At 38.5% G+C, this 12571-nt stretch overlaps 1 protein-coding gene across 7 annotated transcripts in view; it reads left to right on the top strand.

Moving 5' to 3' along the window:
• The window catches only part of timeless (timeless circadian clock), a 123131-nt gene that overhangs the window by 22020 nt on the left and 88540 nt on the right, over positions 1-12571 (top strand). For all 7 annotated transcript variants that reach the window (XM_056734443.1, XM_056734439.1, XM_056734444.1 and 4 more), the window contains 2 exons: positions 170-325; positions 6827-6960. In XM_056734443.1, the coding sequence (XP_056590421.1) occupies positions 170-325; positions 6827-6960 (290 nt within the window). The remainder of the gene's footprint in view (positions 1-169; positions 326-6826; positions 6961-12571) is intronic.

The following is a 12571-nucleotide window of genomic DNA, read 5'->3' as shown; positions in this document are numbered from 1 at the left end:
ATAGAAGAAATTCAAAAATGGCTTCGACCAAGAATTTCATATTTATTTGGCTTAAGCCAAGAATTTTCATTTTGGTGCATCCCTACTTTACAAAGGCATTTATGTAAATGGAAACTTTCTTATTTCAAGTTGAGATTGAATGGGACACTTTGTCTGATGTCTTCTGCAGAATGTCGATGATGATGCCAGTGTTCATGATAAACTGTTGTGGGCGCTTCACATGAGTGGACTGGATGATCTGCTCAAGTTTCTGGCCTGTGCTCAGAGTGAACAGAAGTGGAGCTTCCACATACTGGAGATCATCTCACTCATGTTCAAAGATCAGGTGAACCCAATACTCTTATTTCAATACATTTCATTTTTGATTGTGACTGCAACATATATTCAGATCATTAATACATTTTACAGTTTTGTTTATTTTTGTGTAATTCCACAAACCTAGGCCATGATACAATGTTCAAAGAAGATATGCAGTTTGGTTTAGTCATGTCAGTTAATTATACAGTAAATATATACATGTCTTAGTTAATTAATTTTAAGGTCACGTTGATTCAAGGTACCAGGATTTCCCTGTTATTAGTTAGTGGTGGTTTGAAAGAGCATCAGTATTATTGTTGTGCATAGTTATTATTCTGCTTCTTCTTTTTCTGCCAAAATTTCGGCACGCTAATTGTCCCACAGCTTTTGTCGTAGGCCCACAGATGAGGGCTCAAAACGGCCTATATCTGCTTGGTGTGCTATGACTTTTATAAGTGATCGGGTGGTCTTCGATAGGGGGGCAAAAAACACCAAAAACGTCCCATTGGCTTAACAGGGCGTCCAACTTTAATGTCGTAGTTCTTAGCGAGAATTTCGTGGTAACATGAGGGTTACTACACTTGAGGAGCCTATCAGCCTCTGTAAGAACATACATCACATTGGGGTGTAAGCCCCCAAAAGTTCCCCATTGACTTAACATGGGGCAGGAAACATGCCCATATAAGGCGTCACAACTCTCATAACTGTCCCGTGTTGAATATCTTCGCAGTACAACCACTAAGAGACAAGAGGGTGGGCTTATTTGACTCAGGCAACCAATCAGTATAACATGGTCATCATGACGCTATGATGCCACCCCCCTAGCAACCATTTACAGCAACCTAGCAACCGTTCCCTTAGACTCCCATTATTTTACATTTACATTTAGGCATTTGGCAGACGCTTTAATCCAAAGCGATTTACATTGCTTTATCTTATACATTTTACATGGTGTTTGCAATACCCTGGGATCGAATCCACAACCTTGCGTTGTTAACGCAATACTCTTAACACTGAGTTACAGGAAAGCTATATATATATATATATATATATATATATATATATAAGCCATTATAGAAGACCCAGGTGAATATCTCTGCAGCACAGTGTCGTAGAGACAAGGGATTGGCTGAATTGACTAAGGCAACCAATCAGTATCCTAGGAACTTCATTACGTTATGAAGCCACGCCCATAGCAACCAAACAGGTTAGCCTAGCAACCATTTAGCAACACCTATATCTCTACATCAGACCATCGTAGAGACATGGGGGTTTGTTTTTCACTTGTGGCTTGAAGCAACATCAATTGCCAGGCCACGCCCTTAGCAACCAAACAGGATAGCCTAGCAACCGTTTAGCAAAACCTATATCTAAGCATCAGAATATCGAAGAGACATGGGGTTGGTTCATTTCACTCATAGCCTAGAGCAGTGGTTCTCAAACTTTTTTAGCTTAAGTACGCCTTATTATGATTTTTTCAAGCAAAATAGCCCTTGACCAGGCAACAACATTTTGCTTTAAATTACAGTGAAATGAGTGTCAGACAGTTATTATCTATGATGTCCCGAGTAGGTGTATTGCTTATAAACTGTATGTATCTTTAAGTAACTATTTGTTTTGTTTTTATTTGAGTCATTGCTGAAAATGAGGTTTCAGAGGTAGGTAGAGCCAAATGGGAGTAGGTGTTCCAAAGCACTTTTCCCTATCTCGAGGTGTTCTGTGGATAAATCTAATAGCTCCGCCCTCAGGTGAACGGGTAGTGTGACACAGTTGCTTTGGGAAAGTGTTAATGGGTTTCTAACCCAAAACAGTTGCTCATACTTCTCTCTTACATCAGGGAAGTATGATTTGAAACTAGAAATCACGTTAGCTAAATGTCCATTCAGAAATGTTTTTACTGTGTCTCTCTCTCCATATTCTCACTTACGACGAAACTATCAAACAGAGGAAAACCGCTAAAATTGCCCTCTGCACACAGTCTCTTCAACAGCTTTGCTTTTTTGAGAAAATCATCAACTCGGTCATAAAGTTTCAAGATCGTAGTGTCCAGACTAAGTTTCAACTCGTTCAGTTTACTAAAAATATCTGCTAGATACGCTAGTTTGGCAATCCAATTATTGTCTTTAAACAAAGTGGCAAGAGGGGACGCATTGTCTGACCAAAAGCAACATACCTCATAGCGCAGCTCGAACAAATGCGTTTCAAATTGATGAATTTATTTTTAATGCATCTTTGTGTAGTCCTAATTTCATATAAAAATACTATTATCATAATTTATTGATTTTAAATGGGTGTACGCGTAGCCCCAGGGGTACTGCAGGGGTTACGTGAGCGAAACTGACATTTAGGAATAATGAAAATCAATAAAATTATGATAATAGTATTTTTATATGAAATTAGGACTACACAAAGATGCATTAAAAGTAAATTCAACAATTTGAAACGCATTTCAATTTATTAGTTATTTATTGAGATCCAGACCCAGAATCAGGAGCGGTGTAAGTGGAGAAGTTGCGTTAAAATGGACAGGTGGTTTCTTAAGAAGACAAGCTCCTCCAACAGAAGACGAACATGCTAAAAAGAAGAGAAAAACAGAGCCTAAAAAATACTGCAAGTTTCATGAGGAATACATAGGGATGGGATTTAAATCTACTTCACATAACCCACCCTCAGCACTGTAATTTTTATGTGGTGACCTGTTTGTTAACAGCGCAATGAAGCCAGCTCATGTTCAACGGCATCTCGGGACTAAACACCCAAATCAGGTCTGGAATTCTCTGGAGTTTTTAAGAAGAAAATTTCATGAATTTACATCATGCCAAGAGAACATGAAAAAAGCCACAAGTTTATCAGCAAAAGCACTCGAAGCATTGTTTTGCGGTATCTTTACTTCTGGCGAAAGCTAAAAAGCCATTTAGCCTAGCTAAGGAATTGATAATTCCTGCTGAAGCTGTGCTCTCTGAGACCATGCTGGATAAAACAGCAGCAGACAAGATCAAAACTGTCAAATGACACAATTTCACATAGAATTGACAAGATGGGGACTGATATAGTTGAGCAACCGGTGGATAAACTCAGTGCTGGTGAATAATTTTCACTTCAATTGGATGAATCAATTGATATTAGCGGACAGGTGCAATTGGTTGCTTTTGCGAGATATGTGGATACCAGGGACATTCGCAAACACATACTTTTTTGCAGATTTCAGTAGGGTGGGAAAACAAACGGTCAGGATATTTCAACGTTGTTCATTCGTTTTTATCAGAACATGAAATCAGCTGGAAAACCTAAACCAGTCAGTGCACTGACGCAGCAGCGGCAATGACAGGTCGTATCAAAGGCCTCATCGCACGCATAAGAAGAATCCTGATATCCTGTGGACACACTGTGTTATACACAGAGAAGCCCTGGCATCAAAGAAGATGAGCCCAAAGCTTAATTCCGTCTTGAATGATGCTGTCAAGGCAATAAACTTCATAAGGTTGCGACCACTTAATGCAAGTCTGTTTCGAAGATTATGTGATGACATGGGATCTGAACACACAGAACTCCTTTTGCACACCGAAGTACGCTGGCTTCGAGAGGCAAAGTACTGAATAGGCTGTTTGAGCTGCGAATTGAGGTATGTTGCTTTTTGTCAGACAATGCGTCCCCTCATGCCACATTGTTAAAGGACAATAATTAGATTGCCAAACTAGTGTATATAAAAGATATTTTTACTAAACTGAATGAGTTGAATCTTAGTCTGCAAGGCAGGGACACTTTATGACAGAGTTGGTGGTTTTCTCAAAAAAGCAGAGCTGTGGATGAGACTGTGTGCAGAGGGTGATTTTAGCGGTTTTCCTCCATTTGATAGCTTTGTCGTAAGTGAGAATATGGAGAGAGACACAGTAAAAACATTTCTGGATGGAAATGTGATGTGATTTCTAGATCCAAATCATATTTCCCTTATGAAAGAGAGAAGTCTGAGCAACTGGATTGGGTTAGAAACCCATTTACACTTTCTCAAAGGCACCGTGTCACGCTACCCGTTCACCTAAGGGCGGAGCTATTGGATTTATCCACCGACCGTGGGTTGCAGACTACTTTAGAGAACTGTTCCCTGACAGAGTTTTGGGTGTGTGTGTGAGGCGAGAACACCTACTCCCATTTGGCTCTACCTACCTCTGTGAAACCTCATTTTCAGCAATGACTCAAATAAAAACGAAACAAAGAAACAGACTTTGCCTTGAAAATAGTCTGATAAAAGCAGTAGCTTCCCTGCCCCAAGAATGTCAAAGATCTTAAGAGAAGGACAGGCCCATGTATCCCATTGAAAGGCTCACTGACAAATTGACACAAATGGGCACACTAGACTTGTAAGAAGACATTTATGAAAACTGAACTGTTAGTTAAAACACACTAAAACTTGATCACAATGAACTTGAAAAAAATGATCACAATGAACTTTAACTGAACTGAAAAACACTGATTTACCTATTATGCCTAATACTTAAAAGATTTACATAGTTGTGTAATGCTACATACAGAAATTTTTATAAGCAATAAACCTACTAGATATAATAACTGTCTGACTCTCATTTCAGTGTAATTTAAAGCAAAATGTTGTTGTCTGGTCAATGGGTATTTGGCTTGAAAAAATCATAAAAAGGCTTACTTATCCAAAAAAGTTTAAGAACCACTGTGCTAAGCCACGCCTCTAGCAACCAAATAGGTTAGCCTAGCAACCGTTTAGCAATACCTATATCTAAGCATCAGAACATTGTAGAGACATGGTGATTGGATAAACTCTTTCTTGCCGTCATGTGTCATCACCCTAGTGAGTGCCCAGTTCCGCGGTTTGCCCCAAAGCACCACTCACATTTTCTTCAGAAAATGTACATTTATAGTTTTGGCTATTATTCAATTTTATTTTATTTATAAAGTGCTTTTCACAATTTTCAATGTTTCAAAGCAGCTTTACATACGTCATAATTAGTGGTGGGCATAGATTAATTTTTTTAATCTAGATTAATCTAGATTAATTCCAAAATTAATCTAGATTAATCTAGATTAAAATGGCTCATTTGAATTCTGCCGAAGGCATTCAGAATATGTGTGCTACCCAAATAATGACTAAAAGTAAGTCTTTGAGAACGGGTTTCTCAAGCCAGGTGGCGCATTAGACCAGGGGCTCATCTCCTGTTTCCAAAATGCATCACAAACTGCTTGAGAAAGCTGTTCTACTATGATAATTGGTGATGAAAATTAAATTATGTTCAATAAGATGAACTTGTGTTTACTTCCGCATTAGCTAAGGGATGATTTGCGTTTAGGTGGTACTTAGGTGGAGACTGGAAGAGCTCCTACAGTACATTTACATTTAGTCATTTAGCAGACGCTTTTATCCAAAGCGACTTACAAAGAGTCAGGGAGCAACAAGCGACCTGTCATACAGGAGCCATAATACATTAGGTGCCATACAAAGTTACTGGTTTCAACTAAAGCTAGACCACTACCTGTTGAGAGAAAGTGTTTTTTTTTAAACCAATTCCGCATTGCACAAGGTGCAAACAACCTTAGTCTTGTCGATGTTTCTATTGGGAAGCTTCTTAAAAATTAATATTCCCTGAAGCAAACGCGGCGGCTTCATAGCTGCATCCATGTTAGCACGTCACGTTTGATGCGGTAATTTCACAGTAACGTGTTGTTGTGTTCAAACCAAATGCGAATGGCGTGTCAAGCGCGAGTGATTTATATGTTAATGCAAAGAGCCAATAGACCTACTTGCTGCGCGAATCGCGCGAATGAAGCCCTGGTTATGAGATGATGAGGAGGCTTCTGCTTCCGCGAATGACGCGAATCACGCGAGTTGAAAAATCTCGTTCTCGCCCCGTACAGTGCAGTTAAGCTGGTATACATCCGCGCTAAAATATCAAGGTGAAAGTCATCATAGCTTGCGTAGTATAGACCCAGCTCCCAACCCAACCCAACTTTGAGAATAGATTAACGGCGACATTTTTTTTATCGTGCGATAAGAGTCTCACTGCGTTAACGGCGTAAACGGCCCACCACTAGTCATAATTTAAAAAGGGAAAAATGAAAGGCAGTATATGGTATTAAGATACATGGTATTAATACGACAGTACAACATTACAAACACTGATGCTGTAATAACTCGTCTTTGGCGGGGAACCATTTTTTTTAAATGACGAGAGATAACTTGTCAATAGCGGTGAGAGAGTTAAATAGTGTTATTTTGTAAAATTACAATATACCAGAACAATTTGCAATAATACCAAAACTCAAAGTATGTTAACGCGCATGTATGTTGTTAAATGCAAGTCGTTTATGAAATAAACACAGTGATCTAGGATAACTTGCCTTTGAATGTCGCAGCTGGCCAAACAGAATTAGATATTCCAGAATGACTTTTTATCATTGTAAAATGATATCAGTAATGTCAAGTTTTTAAGAACATTCCTAGTTTTTAAATAAAAATATGTGAGATTAAAGTGTTTGTATGCGTTTTTCTGTATGTTGTTATCAGACTCCTGAGATGTTGGTGAATGCAGGACAAATGCGTTCAGCAGAGGAAAAACAGAAAGACGCAGATGAACTGGAGCTGCTGAGAAGAAAAGAGCTGGCAGCAAAACGCTGCCGTAATCTGCAAAGAGGCAACAGGTGATAAAACATCATTAAGATGCATGTACAAGCATAATGAAGTAAACAGAATTTCTACCAAGGGGTAAATTTCACTTTTTTTAATATTCGGAAAAGCGAATTTTCAGTCATTTCCCTACATCCGAACGTGAATGGACTGAACCAGATTATGAGCGGCCAAAGGCACTACCCTTCGCATGATCGTGATCGTGAAGGGACGTATGTTTCCAATTCGGAGACAGGCGCGTGTATAAACAAGGCAGTAGTCTATGACTGCCCGTCACCGTCTAGTTTGTTTCGCCGTAGTTTAAAAACAAACTGGAAATCTTTTTACACTTTTCATAACACAACAATTTCTAATGCGACAAGCGTGATTTTGGATAAACATTCTTCTTAATGGGTTTTGCTCACATTTTAGAATAAAAAAACATTTTAGATAATGCATTCAAAATAGCATCTCACTAAATAACACACTGATCCTACCCCTCACAATGTGGTATTTAACAGCGCAACCTCTGCAAAATACTAATAGATTGGAGTGAATGTGTCACAGCAGCAATCAGTCGCAACAGTGGACATAACTAACATAAATTATTCATCAACCTCATCCTGTTTTCACTGACAAAAACAAGACGATTACTAAATAAAAACAAATGTATGATGTATGACAACTGACGTTTTTGTCATTTAATAAAATAAGACAAAGACATTCCTGCTCCACCGGGCATACTTCAGCCTTCACACATTTGCTGCGCATCTCATATCCACCTTTTACACAATGCGCGAAATTACCCATTATGCCTTGCGTATGCTCGTAGGACTGATGCTTAAGACTTCCGGTTCACCGCTTGATCCCATTAGTTTGGCATTACCAAGTTACCTTAAAAGCTTTTAAACGGATGTTATAACACTTCTCAGTCATTTAAACAGTATAGTGTCAAATAATGAGAGACAAAGTTGTTTTTTACGCTCTAAGAAGTTGGACAGCAACAGCTATTGGGGGGGATGATGACATCAAACTCTAACAAGAAGCATGCAGGAGAGAGTAGAAGAGCTTTACATATATAAAACACTAAAGTTACGCAGCGTCAACATTGGACAAATTCTTTGCTTTAGAAATGTGAACTGTTTCTGGTTATGACGGAGTACTTAACAGGAGACATAAGTTAACGGGAAGAATTTGATAACACACCACGCTATATATACCTGATCACATCGCGTGGGATATTTTTTTAAAATAACGCTATAGAAGAAGATAATTGGAGACCTCTGGATGCTTCAGTGTGACTGGTTCTGGTATGTCATGTAGCAATACAGCTGCTGTGTTGTTATAGTGCCTTCTTTTATAGAGCTACAATCCTGACGGGGCCAAACATACACTTAATAACATGCATTACATACAAAATACATTTAAATAGCGTGTTTTTCCTGCGTCACATACGTATGTTTGAATACAACGCAACTGTCATATTAAAACTTAAGCTTCATTTGATATTATAATAATGTCACTTAGCCCAGGATATATGCTTTGTGTGTTAACAGTGATGTACTATGCAATAACAAAAAAGTAAATTACGAAGTGAACAATATCTTGTGATGTTTTTGAGGGGCTTACACCCGTTCCATTCCGCAAGCGAGAGCATTATGTATTTTTTTCGGCGCATATGTTAACATATGAGAGCATTCATACCGCAAGCGTAAGCAGCGCGTATTCTCATTTCGGAGCGGAGTCTATTTTTGCTGCGCTGCTAACGCTCAATTAAAATGACAGTGCATTCTTTACATTGAAAATCCACATGGATTGACAGGAAAAACTAACACTTTTACCTTTAAAGCATGCAAGTGGTGTCTAATGGCTTTTTAACAGTTACCATGAGTTCCAATGACTCTGTTGCCAGAAGTATTCTGGCCAAAACCACAACAGCACATTTAAATGATTTGTAATACAATTATATCTAAAAAGTTATTATTATCATATTGCATATGAAAGAGTGGAAAACGATCGCATTGCGCTGTCAGTATACCATCTGAAACTGAAACTGAAACACTGTCATCATACCCTTCTGAAAATACAGGTAAAACAACATAGCAGCGTGTTTTATGCTTATATTGCGTATGTGTGAGATACAAGTGACTGCATCACAAGTCAGTCACTCTCTCCTATGGTGAGTTTACCCTTAAGTGACTTTGTGTCCTTCAAAGCACAATGGCTTTTTATTTATTACTTGTACTATATACAGTTATGGCCAAAATTGTTGGCACCCCTGAAATTCTTCCAGAAAATCAAGTATTTCTCACAGAAAAGTATTGCATTAACACATTTTTTGCTATACACATGTTTATTCCCTTTGTGTGTATTGGAACAAAACAAAAAAACGGAGGGGAAAAAAGCAAATTTGACATAATGTCACACAAAACTCCAAAAATGGGCTGGACAAAATTATTGGCACCCTTTCAAAATTGTGAATAAACAAGATTGTTTCAAGCATGGGATGCTCCTTTAAACTCACCTGGGGCTAGTAACAGGTGTGGGCAATATAAAAAATCACACCTGAAAGCAGACAAAATAGGGAGAAGTTGCTTTAGTCATGGCATTGTGTGTCTGTGTGTGCCATACTAAGCATGGACAGCAGAAAGAGGAGAAGAGAACTGTCTGAGGACTTGAGAACCAAAATAGTGGAAAAATATCAACAATCTCATGGTTACAAGTCCATCTCCAGAGATCTAGATGTTCCTTTGTCCACAGTGCGCAACATTATCAAGAAGTTAGCAACCCATGGCACTGTAGCTAATCTCCCTGGACGTGGACGAAAGAGAAAAATTGATGAAAGGTTGCAACGCAGGATAGTCCGGATGGTGGATATGCAGCCCCAAACAAGTTCCAAAGAAATTCAATCTGTCCTGCAGGCTCAAGGTGCATCAGTGTCAGCGCGAACTATCCGTCGACATTTAAATGAAATGAAACGCTATGGCAGGAGACCCAGGAGGACCCCACTGCTGACACAGCGACATAAAAAGGCAAGACTACAGTTTGCAAAAATGTACTTGAGCAAGCCAAAATCCTTCTGGGAAAACGTCTTGTGCACAGATGAGACCAAGATAGAGATTTTTGGTAAAGCACATCGTTCTACTATTTACCGAAAACGGAATGAGGCCTACAAAGAAAAGAACACAGTACCTACAGTCAAATATGGTGGTGGATCAAAGATGTTTTGGGGTTGTTTTGCTGCCTCTGGCACTGGATGCATGGACTGTGTGCAAGGCATCATGAAATCTGAGGATTACCAAAGGATTTTGGGTCGCAATGTAGGGCCAAGTGTCAGAAAGCTGGGTTTGCGTCCAAGATCGTGGGTCTTCCAGCAGGACAATGACCCCAAACATACTTCAAAAAGCACCCAGAAATGGATGGCAACAAATCGCTGGAGAGTTCTGAAGTGGCCAGCAATGAGTCCAGATCTAAATCCCATTGACACCTGTGGAGAGATCTTAAAATTGCTGTTGGGAAAAGGCGCCCTTCCAATATGAGAGACCTGGAGCAGTTTGTAAAGGAAGAGTGGTCCAAAATTCCTGCTGAGAGGTGTAGGAAGTTAATTAATGGTTATAGGAAGCGATTGATTTCAGTTATTTGTTCCAAAGGGTGTGCAACCAAATATTAAGTTAAGGGTGCCAATAATTTTGTCCAGCCCATTTTTGGAGTTTTGTGACATTTTGTCAAAATTGCTTTTTCCCTCATTTTTTTTTGGTTTGTTCCAATACACACAATGGGAATAAACATGTGTATAGCAAAACATGTGTTAATGCAATACTTTTCTGTGAGAAATGCTTAAAAAAAAAAAAAATTAAGCGGTGCCAACAATTTTGGCCATGACTGTAGATCTAAAAGAGCATGAAACTGGTGGATATAACAAATCATAGTTATGCAATCTTCTTAAAAACGCTTTGATGAAGTTCAGGAAGACATTTTGCTCATTGATTTATGTAAATAACATAATGAGAAATTGCTGTACTGTGGTAACAGTTACCAAGGCAGCGCGGTGCACGCTCTGTGTTTTGTGCAAATCGAGAAATACAGCGAGTGAGATCAGAGTGCCTGTGCCAAACTCTGCGCGTGTTTGCTTGTGTGTATTGCGATGCACCTCATTCATTAAAAAAATGGCAAAACCCAACTCTAACATGATTTCGCTTTATTTCCTTGAAACCGGATGTGCTCTATAATGTCGTTGGATTATCAGCATTTCTCCCATGTGGAATAATTACCACTGCCTGCAAACACAGCTGGGTTTCTCCAATGTTAACCCTGGATTAAGTTACATTCACATACATTGGGGATACGTTGTCATAAATCAAGAAATGTCTCTGCAGTTCGCTTTTCTTAATGTCAGGCTTTTTAAATTCAACTCAACTTTATTTATATAGCGCTTTTAAAATTTTCATTGTTACAAAGCAGCTGTACATGAGACACATTGACTATGAGTAAAACAACTAAGATCAGGTACCTGTAAAAACAAGAAAAAGGTGAAAACACAAAAGACGGACATACAAATGCTCCACACACACAATATGCATACATACTTACACACATTGACATAGACGCACACACGCACAGTAAAAGCACACATTTGAGATAATGGAGAGAGAACCACAGCTCAAATATTAAACGGACAATTAATTCCTATATGCAATATTAATTATATCAAACTTCTGAATTCTGAAGATCTTTTAAATGTGGCAGCCTCAGCAAGTGCTTTTTCAGAGACGTGACCCGTTCACAAATTGTATGGTCCTGAAAGCGTGGTCTGTCAAAACTTATCAAAACATTAAAAATGAAACTGTTGATCCAGTTTACCAAATGAAAGCATGTTGTGAAATGTATGCACGAAACAGGACATGATGAGATCTTTGGGTAGCCACCATAAACGGGTTACATAAACATTGAAGAAACATAGTTTCTTTCTTTGACGCATCATGCTGCTTATCGTTCGTTTCAGAAACTGCCATGTTACCTTCAAAAGGTTAAAACGGATCATAACATTAAATCAACCAAGCAAAATAAGGTCAGTGCGGTGCAAGGCAAGAAACTTGTGACTTTAGCCGTTTTCTTTCTTTGTGAACATTTTTCTAAAAATCTATTTTTTTTTGTAGCTCAACTTCTGACAAGTTAAACAACTTATTTGGAATACATTTTAAAACGGCTACGTGCCGAAATATATTGGTTCTTTAATGACTTCCAAGGCTCAATGTGAGACGGCACTCTTGCAATTCACATGAAGCAGCATTTAAAAGGGAATTTCTAGCACAGTTTAAGCTTAGTAAACTATATGTAGCCTATGCTGTAATTTATATCGGGTTTAATTCATCTTTGGAAATATGTTGTTTAAGTGTGTTTTTGCCAGCGATTTTAGAAATGAATGTTACTTTCCAGTAATCTGAACCCTGAACTTTAAAGGCCTTTTAAAATGCAGCTCTTTGTTACTGCTCATACAACCTCCATCAACCCCCACCTCCTACTGCAGGAAGAAATCACCCAATAACACTTCAACAAAAACTCAAAAGTGGTGTCAGTTGAGAAGTTGCATATTTAAAAATAGGTTGAAATGTAAACAGTGATTTTTACCTTAATTACTTTATAAAG

This window comes from Triplophysa dalaica, chromosome 21 (genome assembly GCF_015846415.1).
Source record: "Triplophysa dalaica isolate WHDGS20190420 chromosome 21, ASM1584641v1, whole genome shotgun sequence".
NCBI classification, from domain to species: domain Eukaryota; kingdom Metazoa; phylum Chordata; class Actinopteri; order Cypriniformes; family Nemacheilidae; genus Triplophysa; species Triplophysa dalaica.
Note: the sequence above shows the minus strand (reverse complement) of the source record. Positions and strands in the feature narration are given on the sequence as shown.